Below are 24,666 nucleotides of genomic sequence, written 5' to 3' on the forward strand. Positions count from 1 at the left end.
TCTCTTTGAAAGAAGGAGTTATACAATGTTTCATTAAAAGCAGCATTAAGCATTGATTTCTCATGCTGTCCTTCAGCTCTCAGACTTGTAACTCCAAAGGCAATGAAGGTGAGAGTCAGTCGAGTGAATGTAGATGTGAACCCTGTAAACTCCCATCTCCACCAGCTACCCCCAGCTGCCTCTATAAACAGTATAATTCAGGGTGTAAATCTGAGGCTAAAATAGATATCAAAGGCTGCTGAGAGGAACCATACCCCACACAAGCTTTTGGCACCATTGTCTGGGAAAAGGGAGTTGTTGCATGAGTTTGTAGGTGCAAAAAGGGTAAAGGCTTGTAAAGAATGACTGGAGAGGCCGGTGGCAGGGACACCCCTCAAGGTAGACAGCTGCAAAGAGAGGCACTCCAAGTTGCAAAGTGCAAGAGCCTGGGAAAGTACTTTGGGAAAGGATGACTGTAAATCAGCTAACTCTAGTCTTCTGTCTGAATTGGCTTTGGGCTACTGGGCTGGATGAGCTGGAATGGTGAACTGGATGGACTTTGGGCCTGGCCCAATACAGCTATTATTATGATCCCAGATATTCCTAGAGAATCATGCTGTGCGTTTTTGTGGGTGTGTTTGTATGGATCTGAAGACGTCCTATGTATCCCAAATCCCTGGATGTGGCATAATTGCTATCTCCTTTTAAAATATTTATTTGGCCTCAGGCTACTTTTGTACTCTTAATACATAATAGCGTTTGTTCATCTTTTACTTCTTTTCTTTAGATATATTGCTCAGTGTGTTAGAATCATGACCATCTAATAGATAATTTTATTCTCATTTCCAAGTTTCTGAATAGAGGGTGGGAGAGGAACCTGGGGATTTATATATGTGATGTGAATATTGATAAAAGTTTAAAAAGATCAACAACAGAATGAGCTCATTATTCGTAACCTTCATTCTTAATTCTTTATAACTTCATTGCTTCTACTTCCCAATAACCTGAGCATCAACAAGTGCACAAAGGCTGGTGTAAAAATCCTACTGAGTGCTTTGCAGCTCCCATTTTATTTACCAGTTAAAAATGGAACAGTCGTCCTTTAAGCAAGTGACTGCAAGGGCTTTGTGGTGCCAGTGAAGCGCTGTGAGGGACAGGTGGCTCGGGAGCAAAAGGAGGCTTTTGTAATTGCTTGGCAGGGCAGAGCTGTATTAGAGTGCAGCAGCAGTTGGCAGATTGGATTAACGCTCTCCGAGGGGTGAGAGCTGGCACACGAGCTGTATGTTAATACCTGTGGCCTGAGCTGCTTCTGGAGCTGCATTTGTAGCAAAAAGAGCCTCCACTCCACTCCGCTGCCGTCACAAAGTCATAAATCCTCAAGGCAGCCTTGAAATTCCCTTTTGGCATTGTCAGCAGTAGAAGGCTCTCAAAAGTGTAGTTTGAAAACCAATCTTTTAATAAAGAATTATTATCATGAAACAACTGAGATAGATAATCAGTTTGTGGAAGGTGAATTAGCAGCATTACCTTACAACACAGCAGCCCATCCATTACCGTGGTGGATGTTGCCATCACACTTTATTTATGGTTGTTTTGCAAACTTGAGACGACACTATTTGTAAAGGAATAACTCCTTGGCTTTGTTGTTTCAGAGACTTTTGGTTTGGTGCTTGGAAAAACAGCTTCTAATCCCAGCACAGCCTCTGTATATTTGTGGGAGAGATTTACATACTAACCATGCGTGCTGCCTGTGGTGCATGGCCCCACCGCAATCAGCTTGCGTTACAAATGCTTCCAAAATGCAAGTCCCCATGGCAGGAATGTGCTGTCCCTTCCTCATGTCACCTTGATGTGAGATTATTCTCTTAGGAAACCTCTCTGGTATGGGTGGCAGGGCATTCACAGCACTGCAGGGCTGGAGATCTGTCCTGGTTGTCCTTTAAACAACGAGGACAATGATTTAATTTTCAGTCTTAAGAGAAATTGTTAAAAGATTTGAAAAACAGGCATGCAAACACTCTTCCTGGTGATCCACTGCCTGTTGTGTTACTTCCTTCTTCCAAACCAAATGCTAAAGTTTCTTCCTTGTTCTGGAGACACCGAGCTGCTGATTTCCTACGACGTTGGGTATGAGTGGAGTGATCCATACTGGTAAGACTGAGAGGAGGCATGGCCCCACTGGGTCTCTCTAAGGCACTGAGAGTTTGGTGCTGGCTGTGTCACCTCACCCAGGCACAGTTACACTGCTGGATCGGGATCCTTCCCTCCTTTTTGCAAGAAAAAGGTTTGCTTCCCATAATAACTCTAATAAACTCATTCCCCAGATATATATCTTCCTGCTTTTTCCCAAATGTTAGTTTAGTTCCTCTGGAATACAGAGACAATTACAGAACAGACAACCAGTTGCCAAATTCTCGGTACATTGATTGATTCAGAGACCCCTTCTTCTCATCAGCTTTCTCGCTCAAGCCCATTTCCTCCAACTCTGCCCTCCCCTGAGCTCCCCAGACTGTGGTGGAGTGTCCCAGCAGTGCCAGAGTGCCCTTTCTGTGGCTGTGAGCACATCACACATGTGGCTGATCAGCTGGATACAGCAAATCAGGTGTTTGATGACAGCTGTGGGTTATTGGCTGCCAGCTGAACCAATGCTCAGGAAGTGCTCGTTGATAGCATTTCATTATGGGTTTTCTAATTTATTAGAGGCACGAAGAGAAATGGGCAGTGTTCCTTAGAGGGCTGTACAAGCAGGTTGACACAGCATGAGACTGTACTGGAGGTGCATTACTGGAGAAGTGATAAAATATAAAGGGATAATTCAATGCAGGGACAAAAGAGAATATGCTGTCGCAGAAGAAAGCAAAATGGGTCAGTATCACAATGAATCTGAAAGGTGAGAATGTTGAAGAGACCTCAAATTATACAGCTTTATTGATTTGTTTTGTTCTTGCAAGCAATCAAGCTTCACTGAGTGCAAGGTACAAAACACCAGTATGGATTTCGGTAGTTTTTCCTTTTTTATTGCAGTGCCACAAAAGGAATAGATAGCATGATGTTGCTGAGAGAATCTAATTCCGAGCTGGTTACTATGGAGTGCCTATTAGCTATAAAATGATCATAATCCTTTGCAAAAATAGTTGGGCTGGGGAGAACACTGCTGGCCATTCTGTCTCCACTGAGGGAAAAAATGAAAAGGCCATTACCCAACCATGCCTCAGCCAGAGGTAACCCCTTGTGCTCTAAATCACAAATAGAGGGGAGAATGAAAGTACAGAAATTGAACAAAACATTACACAGAAGTTGGTGGTCAGGTACAGGAATGGATTTTTCATCCCTTTGGAGAGCCAATTCAACATGTAATGGCAAATGAATGATTTCTTCACAACAGAACAGAAAGGTTCAACAAAACCAATGGTGTCATAAAGAATTTTGATCAAGGCAAATAACGTTGACATATTAAGTGAAAATTTAGTTTTTAATGTTGATGTTCGTAAAAAGTACAGAATATTCTGCAAACAGGTACAGCGACCTGCTTTAATCCTCCACAGACTACCATAACAGGTTATGGCAATGAGGTATTTTTAGTCAACTAATTATCCTTTTCTCTCCTGGAAGATTTGTATGAACAACACTGTTACCCTGTAAAGTGAACATCATATTTGCTTGTTGGTGACTGACCAATAGAAGGGTCCATGTGACAGTGTGGTAGTGACTTGTGTCCTTTATAAACATGATATGTCCATGCAGGAGAAGGAAACACAACCTCTGAGTAGTGTTTGCTTGTGATTTTCCTCCTGAACTTGTTTTCCCCTCCCTTTCACACCATTGTGAGAAAACAGGGTACCAAATACATGAGCTATTTGCTAATGCATAGCAGCAGCCTTCCTGCATTCTACTTTATTCTCTTTCCCCTGTTAATCTGTCAGCTTCAGAGCCTGGTTAAATATCACAGATGCTAAAGGCCAAATGGCAAATCATCTTTTACCTGCATATTTTGCATCACAGCGTTAGTTACTGTTTAAGGGCGCCAGGACCATTTTGAAAGGTGGAATATGTAATTATGTCAAATGTTTGGGATTATTCAATTGGTTTGACATTCATATGTGCATTTGGGGATTTGTCTGCTCATAGCATAAGTAGGAAAATGGGCTGTACAATCTATTTCTAGCAAATGTCTTTTTAGAGACTCTTTGTGGGAAACCCTTTTAATGGATCTGGCAGTTCCTGTTTCACCAGCCACTTGTGATATATTTTAACTGTCTTACTACACAGTGTAGAAGCAGATACATTATCAAGACAACTGGGGTCTGTTAAGAATCCTGAGGGGATCTATTATTTGTTGATATACTTTATTGTTACAGAATAAAAAATGAGTCATTTTACCCAGATAAATCCTGAGTGCTTTATGATTAATTACATTAAAATATATTCTTGCTATTTTCAGGCTTTAGCAAACTGTTGTGCACTTTTCTTTCTGATGATTATTTAGTGTGTTCATTTTTATTTGGGAGCACTGGGGTGACTTTTTGGGTAAAATGTGTGATTCCTGAAAAAGAAGAAAAACACTAAACAGTAGAAATTCTGCATTTAGCCTTGCAAGCTGCAAACAGCTTGCACTTCTGCTCTGCCCTGTACTGGTCCCTTGTGAGCTCTAAGTTTTATGGGATTTTTTTGTGAGCTTTCTGGGCAATTCTTTAATGTAAATAACACTACTGTATAAGGGGCCAGGTGGCTCTATGGAGCCATTTAGAAAATGGATGCAAAGCATGCTTTATTCCTGTATTTATCAAGTAAGTAACAATCATGAGCTCACGGCAGCCAGTCCACCTGGGTTTAATCCCAGATCTATGAGCTGTTTTATATGCCAGGTGGAAAGACCCTAAATCAGCTGTTTTGGTAGAACAGCCTGCTGGAAGATGAGTGGATTGGGCTGATTTGGGGGGCCTTCTTCTAAGGGCTTTTCCCCCTTTTCCTTGTTTGTAAACCTTGAAATGAGGTGCCTCTTTGTATTGATTCAGCACCTTGTCATGCAAACATTAAAGAAAGCCTTCTGTAAATGCAGATTATTGCTGGTGCTGGCATCAGCCCACAAAGTGAGACAGAAACCAACAGACAGAGGAGATGGAGGTGTACCCTAAACTCTTTCTTTTTTTCCTGATGCTTGTGATAAATCCTCAGCAGGTAGTGCAATCTTTCATACCAGTCATAAGATGCTGAAAAACCATTCCACAAACTTCTTGGATTTATGTCACATACTTCTGCAGTTACTTTGGGGCAAGAATAAGAGCTATGGATTCTAATTTAAAGTATATGAATAGTCAGAATAAATAAAGGAGTCCAAATCTATTCTATGCTTGAATAGCATATAGTTTCTATTTCAGCAAGCCCTGCTGGACTAGGACCTGTATCCTTACAGTACTTAAACAAGTTCTTCCAAGGAGACATTACCATTCACACCGTACTTTGCTCTGTAGTGACAGAGAACAGAAATCGCTTCTTCCATTTTGTTTTTGTACCTTGTTGGAACCACAATTTCCCTGTTCCTTTGGAATTTGGTGGCATGGGAGAGGCACATGCCCTTCTCTGCTGCTCTGTGTGCTGCAGTGTTTCCATTTCTGCTGTCATCTGGCCAGGCCCAGGTTTCTTCTGCTGGCTACATAAAACAGGGTCAGTGGCTTCCCAAAAAGGTGTTATCATATATAATTATCCCTGCATTCTTCTGAATTTTAGAGGGATAATTGCCTTTCCAAGACTTCAGTGGGAACAGATAGATCTGTCTCTCAGTCCCTGTATGATTTCAGTGTAAACATGCACCTGTTGCAGAGCATACTTTAGATTGAAAGTAAACAAGATCTGTGCTGTGAGCTGGGATGAGAAGCCCAGTGGGGGAGTTTCTGGCCCAATGGTTTTAGCATAATGACTTTTACAGCACTTGTTGGTGACAGCTTGCGTGGGAGCTTCTGTGGCCTGAGTGTGGTGGTACCCAGAACCCCTCAGAGCACTCTCAAACCCCTTCTGACTGAGGCTGGTGGGATGGCTCAGCACACAGAGTCTACATAGCAGAACAATTGCCAAAACTTCTTCTAACCCAAAGATGCCTCTCTACTGAGAGGAGCTGTAATGCTTCTGGGATCCAGCTAAAAATCAGGGCTGAGAGCATCAAATCAGTCGCTGGCTTTTGCCACACTCTTTGATAGAAGAGGGGAACACACAGTTTATACAGCTATTTTTTTGGCCAAGCCTCAGAAACAGACAGGTTTAATGAAACGAGTACTAACTTTTAAACACTCTCCGTTCTCTGAGGCTTAGTTTGGCTGTGGATTTTTCCTACTGCAAAATGAATAGCCAAATTCATCTTGACCCCAGCAGAAATTTTAGTAGAGATATTAAGCAAAAAAAGTCATCCTCTCAAAAAGTTCAGTTAACTTCATTTGGTTTGCATATCTAAGAGGAAAGCAGACATTTAATTTCTCAGAAAGACATAAAGTGATTTTTCTCTTGGATTCTTTTCTGCTTAGGAGTATTTCTGGCAGTGTGTTTTCCAAACAGGTTTGAAATTGTTGGGTTGAGAGGGATTTTTGAGCTGCATGTGCTCGTGTCCTAATAATAATAAATACCTGATCCTGAAATCTTTGCTCATACAAGTAGTTATTTTTTACATAAGCAAACCTACATATTGTCAGGATTTATCTGTCAAAATTTTGCTCCTGTGAGTGAATTCTGCCAGCTGCAAGCTTTTGAAGACTGTATACTATAGCACAGCTCATGTGAGATATTTGAGAGTCTGGCCAAAGACCCAAGATAATGACAAATGACATTCATAAAATAAAAGAGTTCTTTGAGTGTCCTGCAACTTTTGTTTTCCTTACTCCTGAGCTCTCTCAGCAAAGAAAATGTTTTGCCTCAGTCTCCATTAATGGCTCTAAGACAGCTCTGAACCCTCCAGCATGGCTGTAGGACTCTGTACCACAAGCAAGGACATCAGCAGGTGTCCTGTTCAAAATTTCCCTGGCTGTTTCTTTTACCTCCAGCTTGCCACATTTGTCTATTTTCCCCCGAAGGCATCTGTTCATGCTCATTTTGGGGGGCTTATGTCTCTGGTATCGCATAACACAGCATGGCTCATAACCTTGAACTACAGTCCCAGCCTCAGATCAGAATTTATATATCTACATCATTTTCTTCATCCTACTGCCAGGATATTGGAAGACAAAAGTGGCTCAGTATTTAATGACAATGTATTATCAGGTTTTTCAGCTCTGTAGGCAGATTCAATCTTCCAGTGCTTTTTGTTTAAGGAATTTTAGCAGTTTTAGGACTTCATCAAAGCTGGAATAAACTCTAAGGCATCAGCCAGGTCTCAGGTATCAACATCAGAAGATTCGAGAGCTCTTTGGTATGACTGGATGAGGGTGAGGAAATTTGACATCATCTGACACAGGTGGATCTAAAAAGGACACTTGTACTAAAACAAATGCTGGCTTGTGGTCAATTCACTTGTATTCCTAGACCTCCCCTGATAGCAGCACACCAAAGGATCACCTTGCGTGAAGAGTCCTTATGGATCTGAATGCCGGGAAGGAGACAGGATTTGGCGATGTGACCTCATGATGTCCTTGTAATGAAGGGAGTGAGTTGCACAGGGAAGAAGGGAATCACTTCAATCCAGCATCAGTCTCTGCATTTCATAGGTAGAAATCCACTTTCACCTCTGTGCCTGGTTTTCAGGGAGCTCATGCAGTGGTGTAAGGATTCAGTGTTTGGTTACAAATCGTAACAGAGAAGTTTGATTTGATATTTACAGGATGATGTGCCTTGTGTTTCCTGATGTGCCTCGTGTTTATCTGCCTCTTCAATGAGAGCCCGGAAGCTGCAGGGCTGTTCTAGACACCTCTGTGCAGGTTTGCCCTCCAGAGTAGCAGGAGTGAGTCATGCTTACTTGTGATGCTAATGATGTGCTTGGGATGGCCCCTGCTGGGGCTGGCAGCATCATCCAGGACATCTCATGGTTTCTTGGCATAAGTGGAAAAAAAAGTACTTGTGCAAAAACAGAGGGGCCTAGGAAAAATAATTCTGATCGAACTTGCTTGGTGAAGCAAGTATTCAGGAAATTTCTTCTTTGTCCTCTGGGACAGGATGCTTTATGAGAGCTGCTGGACAGCAAAAATGGTTTAAAGATTTAAGTAGAAGCCAAATTAAATTATTGCTAGGAGATGTATTTATTTACTTATTTATTTAGGAGCATACAGTAAGGACAGAATAGCAAAAAGTGATCCCTGTATAAATTTGTATTAAATGATTCATATTTAGACCTTTCACACTGGTGCCCTGACTTCTGATCACTGTAAGGGACTGTGCTGTCACCAGTGGAAAATCACCACCTCTTAAATCACTGACATTGACTCTGGTGTTATTATTTACTGCTTAGAAAATAAGTAATAAACTGCCCCCTGTGAGATGAGCTGCTGTGCAAGCTGGCCAGCTCCTCCCCAAGGCCCAAAGAGCACAGATGGATATGAAGATGCAACTTAGCAGGTCACACAAACATGAGGCCAGCTTTATGCCTTGAGTCAATACAGTTTTATTTCCTGGCTGACAGGGGCTTGACAACCCGCTCTGATATCACCCAGCACCGCTCCCTGTTTTATTTATGTGGAAATAAAGCAGAAAAACCCATGCATTGTGTCCCTGTTGTGTCTAGTTATAATGATGGAGAATGTCTCCAGCTGACCAAGGTGTCCTCATTAATGACTGTTCTATATTTAGCCTTTGCAGCACCCGTGTGCCCCCAGTTTAATCAAAGACCTGGTAGCCATGGTAACGACACCGAGCATCTGGGTGTGCACGATCTGCCAAACACCGTAACAAAGTGCAGGATGAAAAGAACACACAACAGCTCTAAGTGGATTAATGCATTGTTCTTTTCTATTAGAGACTTTGAAGTGTTTAGAAGAGCTTCTCAGCCACATACGCTAGAGCATTTTTGCAGAAAGCGAGCCCTATTAACACAGGTGACAGTTACTAATCTCTTTTTTTTTGTTTTTTTCTTAATTTTGTTTTGCAGGTGTATCAGCATTCATACACAGCATATTATGTCCTCAGCAAAATACCTCATGGGTAAGCAATTTTTCAATGTCTTCATTTAAAAACTCAGCCATTAAGGATCCTGCAAAACAACGTGTATTGTTACAAATGGTTTCCTGTGACAGTCCTTTGCAATGGCCTGGCTTTCAGCTGCAGCATCCACTGAGCTGTGTGCCGTGCAAAAGATGACAAAGTCTGGAAACAGAAGTACTCAGCTTCCCCAGAGAGTCAGACTACATGAATTCCATATTCCAGATTTCAGGGTTTCTGTCTAGAATATAGATGTGGTGATGTCTGGCTGAGAGCCATGGTTGGCCACTCACCAGAGCAGTGGAGAGGAGAAGGCTCTGGAGGGACCTTATTGCAGCCTCTCAGTGCCTGAAGGGAGCCTGAAAGTGAGCTGGAGAGGGGCTTTCTACAAGGGCATGGACTGATAGGACAAGGCTTCAAACACAAAAAGGGCAGGTTTAGATTAAATATTGGGAATAAATTTTTTCCTCTGAGTGTGGTGAAGCCTGGCACAGGATGCCCAGAGGAGTCGTGGCTGCGCCACCCCTGGGAGTGTTCAAAGTAAGGTTGGGTGGGGCTTTGAGCAACCTGGTCTGGTGGAAGGTGTCCCTGCCCAGGGCAGGGGGGTTGGAACTGGGTGTTCTTTAAGGTCCCTTCCAACCCAAACCGTCCTATCATTCTGTGATTCTTTGATTCTTTAGCTTTGATCAGTTGAAGTTTTTTTAAACCCCCTTTTTACGCTTTGTCTTCATGGTGCCTGTGGTTCCAACTCCATCACCCAGCCACTCATCACCTGCCTTGTTTCTTTAGAGTTCAGCTCTTAGTTTCTACCTTCTTTTCCCTAAATTATACCTTCTTTTTCTATATGCAATTGAAGCAGTGGCCCAGCTGGTCAGGAATGGGATGCCACCATGCCAGAGTCGCATGTAGACATATGCTGGAACAGAGCATTTCAGGGTGACATTTCCATAGCACCCATGGAAATGCATAACTTCCACAACAAAATTCCTCAATTGATTGTCATTAAATATGAAGCTAAAAGCCAGGAAGCTGATGTCAGGTTGCATGTTTTAAGTATCTTAGGGGTGATAACTGTGTAGAAATGGGTAAAAGGGACAATATAGTTGTGCTTTGCCGTTTCTGTTCATCATTGTACGTGACTCATTTAAATACTTGCCAAGATTCTTCTGGTTGCCATTATTATACATTATGGCTAAACAAATAGAAGATGTTTTGGATCTTTGCAGTAGCTGGCAAAACATGCAAGACTGAAAAAACTTTTTCTGGTTTGTACATAAGGTGATCATATTATCACCAGGTAACTCAGTCCAACCTCCTGCTCAAACCAGCTTACTCAGAGTTTTATCTAGCTGGATTTTGAAAACCTGCAGGGATGGGGACTGCACAGCCTCACTGGGCAAGGTGTCACACTGCCTGACTGCCCTTACAGGCAGAAAGTTTCTCCTTATATCCAGTGTGAACCTCCCCTTTCAGTTGCTATCTGCTTTCTCTCACCAATACCACTGTATTAAGTGCGTTGGGACTTGGGAAAACACTGGAACATGTCCTAAAGACCTGTTGATTTCAGCCTCCAGGGGCTTGCCCTGGGAGAAGGCAGGGTCCTGGCCATGCCTGTGTGCTCAGTGTTTCCTACTGCTTTCTGCAGACAGTTCCCACTGTTCTGTGCACCGTGGATCAGCAGCTTTCCCGCTGGGCAGTCCTCAGGGGAACTAATTTTTCAACAGGGGTATGATATCTTAAGGGCAAAAGGCCTAGAATCAGACATTGCAACACCTACATTTTTTAGTCCCCTGCCCTCTTTCCAATTCTTTTTTATTTTTTTGGTACAGTATCCAGTGGGTTTAACAGTGGAGAAGTACAGATATAAACACATCTCTCAGCATTTCTTCTGCATAAAAATCCTATCTACATTCAGGTGTTCCTCAAGGATTTGTGTCAGCATACTAGTCCACATGCACACACATACAAACAAAAAAATGAACAGGAGAAAACAAACAAACCGACCCACAGAAAACCTGCTACCCAACAAAACCCTCAAACAACAACAACAACAAAGCCAAAATAACTTCTTTGTCTTCTACTTAGTGACAGATGAACAATACTTTGTACAAAAAAGTGCGTACTAGAGACATACATGATTTAAAATCTTTGAGCCCTGGAGCTTGTGCAGCCTGCCTCGTTCCAGCTTCCGTCTTGTGACCTGCTCACCACAGAAAATCATGAGCTTGGTGTTAAATTGTTTCCATGTATGGTTGAAACATGGAAATTAGGAGATTTCTCACCATCAACCCTGTTAAAGCTGTAGTACCCATGTGACACACTCCAGATTTCTTCAGTCTTCTCCCTTCCCTGCTGCAATCTGTTCTTTGTTTTTTGCTTTCCTTTTTTTTGGGGGGGAGTGGTTTTTTTTGGGGGGTGATGTGTTTCTTGTTTGTTCAGTTTTTTGTTTTTGTTTATTTTGGTTTGTTTTGTTTGGTTATGGTTTGGGTTGGGTTGGTTGGTTGGTTGGTTGGTCAGGCTGGGAATTTACTCAATATGCTTAGTTTTTGAAAACTCCATCTTTCTGGCAATGTATCTGAGTAGTAGCTTGTGGGCTGAAAGTGTTCAGCAACAGGATGAAGACGCAGCAGGAGCACATAAGCTTTGTGTCTGCAGCAAACCTGGCTAAGAGCAAAAAAGGCTTGACTGACAGCGCAGTTCTATTCCAGACAAAACAAAGGTGGAAAAAATAGAAGTATCATGCATAATGTGTATTAGAAATGCTGAAAAATAACAATACAGTGGTCCAAGCAGTTTTCTACTACTGCATGATCTTTGTCCCTGACAACCAGCTCCTTTTTCCCCCCAGTTTCAACTCGGTTGTGCACGCAGCTATGGTTCCCCTCACTCTCTGTGTTTGGTTGGGCAGTGGCACAGGAAACTGAAGGGTTGGATGTGTCAGAGGAGAAGTTTCCAGCATAAGGGGGAGATTTGGAAAGTGAGAGCACACCAGAAGGTGCACAGGTGTATCAGGCATTGATGTCCTCAGAGCATGGTGAGGTGGTGGTGGATCAGGAGACCACGAGCTGAAGAAGGGCTGGAAAGATCCCTGAATCTCGTGTTGGTACAGGTGTGGTTTGCAAAGTTTAGGCTTCAGATATGTACATAGGCATTGTAAACCATACTGTGCAGAGACAATTTCATTGATCTTTCAGGTGATCATGGTACATGTGAGTGGTGCAAAGGGCAGCACACTGCCATTTCCCAGGAACATGGGCATTTATCATTCCTGTGGAGCTCTGTGTATATTTTAGAGTGGTGCATGAAGAGAGAGGACAGGTCTAGCAGGTGAACATGAGGTAACAGGTGCTGAAACACATCAGCTGAAAGTAGAGCCTTTGATGGATGAAGGGGTAAAAATCTTTTCCTCACCTATTTCATATTTAACACAGGAATATTGCTCTGATGGATATCTGGCGATGAAGGTTGTTGAGGGCAAGACACAGCACACCGACACAGCACAAGGTTCAGTTCAGTTTGACATTCCAGGTTCTTTGGTGACAATGAAATTTGCAATCCACAAGCAGCCATCCTTGTCATCCACCTGTCAGTAACAGGAGTGAGAAAATTCTGCACTGAGCAATGACCCCTTTGCCACCTTTACAAACTGTTTCCAGTTTTTCCTCCTGTGCAAGCAGGCACAGCTTTACCCCTGTTGGTGTGTGCCCGTGGCCCTCAGCATCTCTCCAGCTCAGCAGGCGAGGCAGTGACTGCTGGGGAACAAACTCCCTCCCCTCCACAGTATCCTCCTGCTCAGCACACAGTCATTCCTGGAAACAGGCTGTGACAGTGTCGCTTTCCCTGTGCTCCCTCTCTTTATCCTCTTCCCCACCCTCAGCCATGATCTGCCAGGCAATTTAGGATTTGCACCCTCTCATGCCCTTGCTGCTCCCCTGCTGAGGCTAACTAATAAGGAAGCCAATTAACCTAATCTCTGGCATCACTTTTAAAATAACATGGCATTAATCTGCCAGCATAAATTGTTTTTTTAAGGGAATTTTCTAATTATTTTTGCCACGTTCTGCAGGCTCTCCAGATTCAGGCTGTGTCTGAAGTCAAAAGGAGCTCATACCAATGTTTTCCAGATTTCATTTCGAGCTCTCAATAAGTTTGACAAATCAATTTGGGAATGTCCTCAGTACATATGTTCCCAAATGGTATTTTATACAGAGCTGCAACATTTTTCCACAAGAGCTGTTGTCACAGTAAACTGCCCACACTGGGTCTCTACAGGACAACTAATAGATGCCAATGACATAGACTCAAAGGATCTGATTTAAAAATTAAAATAAGCCCAAGGCAGAGGAAAGAGATTGTGCAGATTTGATACCTCCCTTCTTGTTACTTCAGCTTTCTCCCAGCCTCTTGGCAAATTCAGGGTCGAAACCCCCGCTGGTTTGACTCATTCGCCTCCTGCTTTCAATGGCCCGTGGTTTATGGTTTCCACAGGGGGAGCCGGCTGGGAGCCGGCTGAGATCCGCAGTTCCCGTTTTCCTGAGCGGAGGTGTGATGGGGGTTATGCTCCGTTCAGCTTTCCTTCATGTCACCTCTTCTCTCCTCCTGCTGCTCACCCAAAAACGCGATGCTGGCGCCGGGTGCCATCTAGTGGAACCAGCCCCGTGTTCCTGGGATGAGCATCTCCGTCCTGTCCCATCTGCTCCCCTCTGACTGCTGCTGCTTTTCAGAGGTATCTGCTGATAACTGCTTGCAGCTGTCTCCATTTATAAATATTTTTGCAAGGCTCTTCTCATAACAGCACAGTTGCACTTGCTGCATTGCGGTTGCCAACTACTTGTAATTTATAGGTACTGTGATAGCATCTGCAGGTCCAGATGTGGAACAGGGAGCTCTCCTGCAGTGTGCTGGGGGAATGTGGAACTCCAATACCATATACAGTTATTTCCTAATACTATTTTTCCTAATTTTGGAAAATAAAAATTTAGCAGTACAGACAACAACCTGAAAAACAGACACTGAAAATTGTTTTATTCTTTTGTGGGTTTAATAATGTTGCTCTTACCTGGTCCAATATGAGTTATCGTAGTCATTCACATCCTTCACTGAAATAAGGGGAAGAACTTCATTTCTTGGGGGTTTTTATGGTCAGGCTGGGACTGACCAGAGTGTTTCCCTAACCCAGTTGCAAGATTTCCCTCACCAGAATTAAAGTGTTTTCACACCAGTGCATGCTGCTGGGCCAGTGGTGTGATCTGGCTCTGCAGGTTCTAAGCAAGAGCTAATTTTGGATAGATATCCAAGGGGGTACTTGTGTATTTAATCTTTTGCTGTGGCCAGCAGAAATGCTACACTTTTTTCCAGTTATGTTTGCATTCCCCAAAATAAAGTCCAGCATAAAACATGTTTTTTCAGACCTCCTAGCACTCTCCCAGTTCTGCATGAACCATTTCCCTCTGGACACAGCCAAGTATCAGGGATTAGTGCTGACCCCCTCACAGGAGCTCTTGGCACACCCAGCTGGGACATGTCAGTGGGAGCTTCCAAATGTTTTTACCAGGATCAGGGAGAAAATCAGCAGTTATTCCCACTCCTCACTGATATTGTGTTTGAGAAGGAAGGAGTTGTGCACAGTTACTCCTAAGCAGAATCCATATTTCTTACCAGATTCATGTGTTGGGCTCAGAGGAACATGGTAAGCACAGAGCTCTTCCTGCCTACACTGCCAGGGTCTGTAAAATCCTGCACGGGTGCCCCATGCTGAGCCCTAGTAACTTCAAGAGAAGTCCCAGGAGTGGAGTGAGTGCACAAAACATGCTGGAGATCCACAGAAGTGGTAACAGGGAGAGGAACTGAGCCCGTGCTTCACTGTGGGTAAATTTTCAAAGTGATGTCTATAGATCTCTCTGCAGAGCTCTCACTATTGTTCCTTTTTTTTTTCACAAGCCACTGGCAGAAAAGAAATGGACTTCAAAGTTAATTAGAGAAAACTTAATCAGTTTTGTACATATCCTGTTGTATATTTTGAAAGACAGGAAGTTTACCCTTGCACATGTTCCCATTTGCATGCTCACAGCAAAAGGAAATTGTGTTTCATTATTTAAAATCATGGATAAAAGAACTTCAGGAAACTGAATCTACTTCAGACACCTGCCCATTTGTCCAACACTGCTCTGTTTCATTTTGATCTGGCCTGTTACACATTGTCTCTGTAGCACTAAAAAATCCTGTGCCTCAGTATCCCCATCTGCAAAGCAAGAAGAGAGATTGTACCTACCCAATGGAGGCAATATGCAATAATTATTGTACAGACTACTGCACAATTTCACTCTAACGTTTATAAACTTGTATTAGTGCCCACACTTTATTTTAAGAGGAAAAAGTAGAGCATTTAATAAAACCCGTTTTCAGCTAATTAAATTTTACTTAGGGCAGCTGAATATTTTCCCCCATGAATGATCTGTAGAGGTTGAAATAACATCTTTATGAAAAGGTATGTAAAACCACATGAAAATGTGAAATTTGTTAAGTAAGTAAAAAAATGTATTCTGCAGTTCATGAAGAACTTGCTATTTCTACTCCTCCTCTCCTCCCTCTCTTAACAATTATGATTTTATAGATTTTATTACATTCTGAGATAGTTTATATAGTTCATTAAGGCACTTCTGCAGAGTGTGGTGGCTTTTCTGCCAGACTATAAATAAGAACATCCTCATGATGTCAGATGCATTTTGACAACAGAAAACTGGCCCTTGGAATGGTTACATTTGGTAGCTTGATCGTGGAGCCTGACCTTACATCCTCTGATGTGGACAGGAATTTTTCATCTGAGTCTGCTGGCATTTGGCTCAAGCCCTGATGGAACAGTTTGGCTTTTTGCTTTCTGTAATCTTCTGAATTAAACGCTCTGTAAATCACTGAAATAGTGGTTAAATCACATACCAGCTTATTGCTTATGAATACATTTTGGGCCTCTTTGAAAAGAAAGAACCAGCATTTCATTAAACAAAGCCACTATTCGAGCATCGCTCACTTCCAAGCTGTGGCAGGTTGAAAGCAGCTCAGCCTGGAAGGCAGTTCAGGCAGGGCTCTTGGCTGTGCTGGTGGGAGGAAATCCACTTCAGCAGCTCAACACCATATCATTTCCCCAGGGGATTTTCCAGTTGCTCACCCATGTTGGCCACCGCACAGCATTTATTTTATTATTATTAATGCGAAATGTTCCTTTCTTGTGTAGGCAAAGCAATTCCTACCACATGCTTCTTTCTTCCAGAATCAGTTGTGATGTGGGTGGACACCTTAGAAACCATGTATAGTGATAATAATAACGAATGGTCCCCTGAGGGGAGGATTTGATATTAAGAATTATAGTAATGACTAAAAAAAAAAAGAACTTGGGTAATTAATAGTTAGACACAAATGTTAGCACTTTAGCAGAGAAAAGCCCAGCAACCAACCTCTTTAAGTTACAGAAAAGGTCAATAGCTTATAGCTCATCAGAAAGAAAAAAAAAGAAGAAAGGTTTGAAGCAAACTCTCCCATTGTGTTTTTCTGAGACAGCACCCCCTGAAATGGAGGCAGGGTTCCTATTAAAGTCTGAATCTTGAATAAAATGTGCTTCACTGGTGAGAAACATGTCTGCATTTGAAAGTGTTTTTGTGCCTCAGGATGAACCTCCTCTGGACCCCAGTCTGGTGTCAGCCTCCAAACCTCAGTCACTGCTGGCGAGTACACATGCTTCCTGACACCACCAAAAATCATCTCCTTGGCATGGGTATTCCTCCTTTTTCATACCAACAAGGTTGAGTTAGTAGAGAGTTTTGACAGAAAAGGGAAATAAAGGTAGATGAAAGAGAATTTATAAAATGATGGTGCATAGCACCGACTAACCACAGCCTGTACAAATCCTGCTTCCATGCATCACCTTCCCAGGAATAAAATTGTAGGTGGATTTTCATAGTGGGAATCAGGAATTTTTGTTTGCATTTTTGCCCTAATGTTCCAGGTCCTGGATGGGGTTTCCAATAGGACAGGAACAAGAAACACAGGTTTCCCTGGGGAGCTGTTTTCACTCCACTTCTGTGGGTCTGTGGAGGGTGAGCCTTGATCATTCGTTGCTGTGGCTGGGTGATAAGCTCTTTCAGCCCACTAAACTCTCAGTGCACTGCTGCTTGATTACACAGCACAGAGAATGTGCATCCTACAAAAAACAAACTTGTTTCATTTGTGGGCACCTGAAAATAAGTCAGTTTTGAGGACCCAAACCTGCACGATTATGGGCATTTCCTCATTGTTGTGGGATTTAATGAGTCCTGGGCTCAGTCACATAGTGAGGGCTATATAGGGACCTGTGCCAGCCACTGAGGGCTGTACAGTGCCCCACCTCTGAGAAATGCCATAGCAGTCCATGCCACAGCTCTCGTGCACCCTATCTGTGTCCTGGGGCTCCCTGTTAGCCTTTCTACTTGGTGCTGTGACCCCTCCACAGGTAGTCACTAACCAAATTTAGTAGTCTAAAAATGCCTTTATCCAAAAATGGGCATCCTGAACCCCTAAGGAGCTCAAAACATATGGGGAAGAAGGGTATGGGGATATTTTGGAAAGCAGGAGAGGACCTCTGGGTGGAGAATGGATGCTACAGCCAGAACTGTCCTTGTCACAGTAACCACTGAGAAAGTCTCTTTATGGCAAAGGTGATAAAATACCTGGCTGATAGCCCAGACTGTGTCACTCCAGCCATGATGCCTCTTCACCCCTTACCCCAACATTTACTGAATGTTCCACTAGAAATCTGAGGAGATAAGACAGGAATAGAAAAGGTTGCTTTCCCATGTCACACATGAGAAGGAGATAAGAGGAATGAAAGGGCCTTCCGTATGCAGACCACTGAAGGCAGATGTTGTACCCCCTTTCAAATGCAAGCATTCCCTCTTGTGTGGGTACTTCAACTTTATACATCTCTGTTACGGGGCAGAAGTGCAGAGCTAGAGGTCCTTTGAATAAGGAGAGTATTTTGCCACCTGCTTTTAAGCTGTACCTGAAACCAGGCCAGCTGTGGTGGTGTTTAAAAATCATCATATCACTGTTGATGAAAAATGGAAATAATGGCACAACTAAGTATATGCCTTGTTAATTTTAACTGATGATGACACAGTCTGTGTGGGGAGGGGCTGTTTAGAAGAGTGTTCCAATACTCCTGAGAGCCTCCACACAAACCTCCAGGATCTCCTTACCCTGTTGACATGAGAAGAAATAAGATTTGCTCAAAGACTTAGTTTTCAAAAAGAAAACTGAGAATACTGAGTCATTCTGGTTTGGTTTGAAACCAATTAACACAGACTCTTAAATTATTTTAGAGCACAAGCCCAAGAATCAATCTCTTGCCCAATTAGGAGTGTGACCTAACAGCCGGTGAAGTCTTACTGTAACAAGGCACTTCTGCTGTCTCTGGTGGTAGGAGATCATTTCTGTGTCTCATTTTATGTGCTAATAATCCCATATTGCTCTCTGCGGGCATCACATCATGCTGCCATATTTTTATTAGTGTTTGAAAGTCAGACAAGGTCAGCTGGATGGAAAATGCTCAGGTTTCATCACAAACATCCTTTCCTGTAGATTGGCAGAATTGCTCAGAAGAACCACATTCAACCCAGGCTCATCCAGGACACCTTCCCAGTTCATTCTTAAACATCTCAGTGCTTATCAAGTTCTTTCTCTTCAACCTGTATTTTTTTCCCCATTTTGAACAGCTGATTTTTGGCTAGCTGCAATTCTGACTAGCCTTTTTTATAGCATTCAAATATTTAGATTTTCATTTTTTTCATGTTTCTGTTGTAGATAAGTACTCGTGAAACCCTGATAAATCCAGTGCCTTACCTCGTGCCTTGCATAGCACTGAGGTCAGAGCTGGGTGAGAAAGCCCTACAGAGTAAAAGAAAATTACATGAGTAAGAGAAAATTGCTTTTAAGTGGTTGAGTTTATCACCTGAGTGCTATCGCCTCTCATTGTCTCTTTAGGAGACAAAATATGACTCCAGGAACAAACATTCCTTTTAAAAATACTATAAAAATTCACTCTGTCTTCTCTGATTTAGAAGGGTCACATGAGAAACATGATAATGTCATCTTCTTAAAAGTAATGTTGCCAGTGTCCAAGGTCCATGTCCACTGTTTGCTTACTCTGGGAAATGCAGAGGTTTTGATCAAGGTTTTGCAGTCCTCCAGCCTGCATCACTGCAACCCAGAGCTCTGTACCAGTCTCTGATGCACTTTTAAATCAGTTCTTTTAGACTGGAAAGGCAGCTCTGTGCCATCATTTTACACCAATACCAGTGGAAGCTGGTGGCTCCTTTTCTGACAAGTGATTGTGTTTTGTGCCTTTGTCCATGGCAGGTGGGCTGGAATGAGATGATCTTTGAAGTCCCCTCCAACCCAAACCGTTCTATGAATCTATGATTTCAAGGTGGTGTTAGTGAAGTGCAAGGTTTTGCAGGTTCAGTAGCAAATATTAAATTGATGGGGGGTTACAGACACAGGCAGACCCCTGAGCTCATATTGTTGGCCTGAATCCAAAAGAATTGCCAAATTAGAGACAAATGTTTTAGATTCCCTTGCTTTTTAGCTTTTATACTCTAAATTCATGAAATTCGTCCATCTTGGAAAAAACGGTTGGTGAGTGCTGATGTTTCTAAGAGCAGCTGAATCAATTGATGTGCATCTGCAGTTGAAATTAGTAAGTTCAAATTGCTTTCATCACCTCCTTCTACTTTTGTTCATTGAAAAGTGCTGCAAGGAAAATATGTGTATGTGTGAGTGTGTGAATTAAATATTTAATAGTGGATGAGCCTAGATGAATGGAAGAGCCTTTCCCATCTAATTAAGCACTTTTATTAGAATTCCAGGAGGGTTCTTTTTGTTGCATCTTCTAACAGTCTGATTTCTTGATTATCTGTTCTGGCAAGTCCTTATTCCCATTTGTATGATACTTTATTCTGTCTCACTGTGAGTCTCAGCAGGGCTCTGTATCTCCTGGAGAGAAATTTTCTTAATGGCACCTGTCTTCTCTTCTCCTTGGTGAATTTTGAAGTAAACAAGTCATTTAATTGTGTCAAGTCATTAAAAACAACTCATTAAAATAATGTGTTTGCTGCTCAAGGAATTGCATTCCTGAAAAGAATTGCATCCCTGCCTCTTAGAAATCTTTCACTCTTCCTCCATGTCCTTATCTGTGGTTCTTTGTACATTCATTAATTAACCTATATGTTTTACACGCTTTTATTTGGTTTTTACACGCTTTTATTTGGTTTTGCAAATTTTTTCTGTTTGCTTTTTTTTCCTCATCATGCATCAAGAACTCTTAAATATTAAGAAGTTTCCAGTTCTTTATTGCCCTTCCAGATCTATTCTCTATTTTTTTTTCTATTTTCTTTCCCTCTTTCTAAGGAAGAAGAAATCTGTCTTAGCTGCTGTCCGATTTTATGTTATTAGAAGTAGATGTGAGGACATTGAGTTCTGGTGCTGAGACAGATAGTTTAAATAGATAGATAGATAGATAACCATAAAAAATGCTAAAGTACGGTGAGCTGATGTCCTTAGGACTGTTGTCTTCCAAAATATTCAGTGCTGGCTTGATGCAGATAACAAGAGGAGATATTTCTGCCTTCACCACATGTTTTTGTAGCTGTCTTTATTTCTTCAACTTTTATGTATTACTGACATCTTAACATACTAATTATATAGTATATGTTTTCCAAAATTATGACATAGTGAAGTAAGGAGGTTCAAATTTTTCCCCATTAAAGCATATATACATAGTTTATATTATTTCCTTAGAGGATGGACATATCAGAGCAGCCCTTGGTGCAAATTGTTGCATTTTTGTTCACGGTGGCAGCATATTCAGAGAATTTCCATACCAATCCTGTCGTTCTGTATTTGAAATTAAAATTAAGTTATGAAAACAGACCTTAGGACAACAGCGAATACCATACCCCAAAATTTGACTGCTTTTATCAGGTTCAGACTTTTTAAGTCTGGCATTGTGAAATATTCTTCTTGAAGTAAAGGGAGCCAGTCCCTCAATTACAGTGGAAAATTTCTGGGTATTTTTTAGTTGCTTTTGAAGAACTTTATATAGAAAAGTTAGTCATGTTTATGTTCAGAAGGAGAACCAGTGCCACGAAGTCTCTGAGGGAAATTTTCCTTCTTTAGGAGAAAATGTCAGAAGAGGGAACACACAGATATAAAAATTTCAGCAAAAACCAGTAAAAACTCTTTCAAACAAGTTCCTCATTAATCACAGTAACTTTTAAAGTCAAATGCAGGTAACACATGATTGATTAGTTTGTTTTATTCTACATACTTGTTCTGAGCTCAGTTGCAAGCAAAGATGATTTGGCAGTCAGCACTCTGCTTGCACTTGGGAACTTCCCTTGTTTGGAAATTTTGAGGGAAGACTTTTTGGCAAAAAACTTCACTTAAACGAGCAAATTTCTCAGTTTATTCTTCAGTAATGTTTTTTGAACGTGATGCTGAAGTCACGCCTGTGTCTGGAGCAATTTAACAGCCTCTGGTCCAGACAATGTCATTTTAATGTGGAAGAGTTTATGTAGCACCTGCTCCATCTTCTCTCTGGCCTAAAAGGTATTATTCCTTTCTTTCCCAGGCTATAAGATCAATCATTTTAAAAGATGAAAGAAATAATGGCAACACTTTAGTAAGGCCTTACCATTTCTTTGGCTGGCAATTAAGATTAAGGTTCTTTTTTGTGAGAAAATAGTGAAAATATTGTGAGGATGCCGTGAAGTTGGTTCTTCATCCAAACCAGGAGCCAGAGATGTACAGACTGCCTTCGGAATTGCCCATTTCCAAGCCAGCATCCTGCACAAATGAGCTCACAAGGGACAGGCTCAAATCCAAACAAGCCCTAATTATGAGGGTCTGTGAGGAGCACTGGCTCTTTGGAGAGGCTGAGATGACCCATAATATTGATTGATTCAGGAAAAAAAGTACAGAGGAATTTTAAGCAGGTTGTTTAGGAGGAGATGGAAGGGTGTAGCTATGGAGGACTGCAGCTTAACAGGAGTCACGTGCTTCCCAGAAGGAGCTGACTGGCATGAGATCCCATTTATGCAACTGTAAAATGGATGAGTGCTCCTGGAACACAGGTGTGCATTTGGTCTGACTCCCCTGCAGAAATTTAACAAAGGAGAGATAAAGGTCCAGAATAGCACAAGATAATTGAAAATGTGTTTGATAAATACTCTCCAAAACAGTTTTTCAGTTTGAGGATCACTAAGAGCTTTCTCCAAGAGAGCATCGGAGAATTGTGGCCATTCTGCCTGGATGTGTAGACAACTCTCCCTCCTCCTTCTCTCTCTAGGTGATATAATAGCCCAGAGAAATTAACTTACAGTTTGTTAGGGTATAATTTGCCCAGAGAATACCCTATCCCTGGAAGTGTTCAAGGCCAGGCTGGATGGGGCTTGGAGCAACCTGGTCTAATGGGAAGCATCCCTGCCCATGGCAGGGGGCTTGGAATGAGATGATCTTTAAGGTCCTTTCCAACCCAAAGCAATCTGTGAATCTCTGATAATGGGTTTTTAAAGCGGTTGCTTGGGGCTTCCGGGTCAGGAGTCCATGCATATTCCAGCATGGACCATGCACCCAGTGTAGCCCAGTTAAGTGTGTGAGAATCTGATCTTTCACAGTGAGGTCCACAAGTGAGTGGACTCCATTCATGGAGCCACCTTTGGGCTTACTGACAGCCCAGTTTCCCCTGGCCACTTCTGGCACAGCCCATCTCCAGGTAGCTCCTGCAGTTTCTCTGAAGCCTGAGAGATCAGGCTTGGCAAGGAGGGATGTCTTCTCAACCCCCTTGCATGTGGTACTGAAGTTTGCTGCAAGTGGGTGAAGGAGTGTGGCTACTTCAGGGAAGAAGATTCTCTTCAAAAGAAGCCAGAATATACCAAGATGAATATGTCCATCTCTTGGGACCATTTGTGGGAGGAGGCTAGGATCTTAGTCTGCTTTTGTAGCCTGTGGTAGAAGGGAATAGCTCACAGCATGAGGATGGATTTTGCTACAAGATTTTGCTACAAAAGAAGTTTCCCAGCCATACCAAACAGCTTGAAGAAGAACTCAGGAGATGCAATTCTGTTTTTCCTTGGCCATACCCAAGACTGAGAAGATGACTTTGCTTTTTTTTTTATCTGCAGCACAACTCTTTACTTTTCCTTCTGCCTTATCATCTACCAAAGCTGGTTTATGCAGCATTTCTCATTGCATTAGTTTTCCTCTCCTGACAGATGATGCAGTGAGCAGAACTGACAGGACTTGTCTGAGCTCTGGTGTGAATGATTTGCTGTAATTGGCATGTCTGTCCCTTAGCTCCACCTGTATTATCTGAAGCATTACAGCTTTAAATTCTTACAGTTTGTATAATCTCTTTATTTATGTATGGTATTTCCCCCTTTATTCGTAATTTCTTGCTCTTCTTCTCACCATGGGTAAAATAACCCAAGAACTAGATAGTTCATTTGACAAACAGTGAAGTGCTATTTTTTTTTTCCCAAAAGGGTTTTTGATTTGATTCACTGATTTTCTCTTTTCCTTCTACTCTCAGAGGTTGCTCTCTGTTAAGATAATCAGGATAGCTAACCAGAGAGACTGATTCCTAACAGACATAGCTGACTGGAAACTTAAGGAACTAATGCACACAAGCTTGAAAAGATCCAGAACAAGTTGTAGGGCTCACCTTTTTCAGGAAAGGGAATTTTGTGGCTGCTCTCAGAATGAGCATTATGTGTTCTCTTATCCATACCTTTGTCATAACAAAAAAGACTTCAGGCTGCTCACAAAGACACCTTCTGGGTAAAAAACATAAGAAAAGATATGATTTTGCTCTACAAGCAGCAGCTGTGGATGACATTTTGCATGTAGAAACAAAAGCTATCTGGGCATCTTATGATACACTCAGACTTGCAGTGTCAGGGCATCAACAACCCACTTTGCCCCTCCACATTCTCAGTTCATCCCATCTCCATCAAACCTGTCAGCTTTACTGGGAGGGTTCCACCTGCAGGACTAATGGAAGGGGGAACCTGTGGCCATCGGGGTCCTCACCTTGGGTCTGCCCTGATTCTGGCTGGCCTTTGAACAGTTCACAGGAAATTAGAGTTTTTTCACAGTGGGAAGATTGCACAAAATCAATTCTGAACATTCCTCTTGCTGCTGTGCTTGTCCTTGTTGCAACAGCACCAGCACAGAGGGAATGAGCAGCCCAGGGACTTTCTGCCTGACAGTGCAGAGCTGGACTGTGACTCTGGTTACAGTCTGGTACTGCACCAGGCCCAAAACAGGCAATAAAGAGAATTCACTTAGTGTCTAATTATTGCATTCAGTTTTGTTCTGTTTTGAAAACATGGTCTGGAAAACCCTGTGCAAGGAGGCCTTTTGCTTAAAGGCCAGGCAGGATTTGGCTCTTTTCTCTGGTTTTCGGTGATGTTGACCTCAAATTGCCTTGTTGTTCCTGTCTGTAGACCGGTGATGATAATACCCTTACTTTTTCAAGCAGTTTGAGAT

At 42.2% G+C, this 24,666-nt stretch overlaps 1 protein-coding gene across 4 annotated transcripts in view; it reads left to right on the top strand.

Annotated features, from left to right (window-relative positions):
* Positions 1-24,666, top strand: part of DPP6 (dipeptidyl peptidase like 6) — a 540,742-nt gene that overhangs the window by 419,048 nt on the left and 97,028 nt on the right. For all 4 annotated transcript variants that reach the window (XM_017728903.1, XM_017728904.1, XM_017728905.1 and 1 more), the window contains exon 6: positions 9,041-9,093. In XM_017728903.1, the coding sequence (XP_017584392.1) occupies positions 9,041-9,093 (53 nt within the window). The remainder of the gene's footprint in view (positions 1-9,040; positions 9,094-24,666) is intronic.

The sequence above is a fragment of the Corvus brachyrhynchos genome, unplaced genomic scaffold, assembly GCF_000691975.1.
Source record: "Corvus brachyrhynchos isolate BGI_N302 unplaced genomic scaffold, ASM69197v1 scaffold52, whole genome shotgun sequence".
Lineage (NCBI taxonomy): Eukaryota > Metazoa > Chordata > Aves > Passeriformes > Corvidae > Corvus > Corvus brachyrhynchos.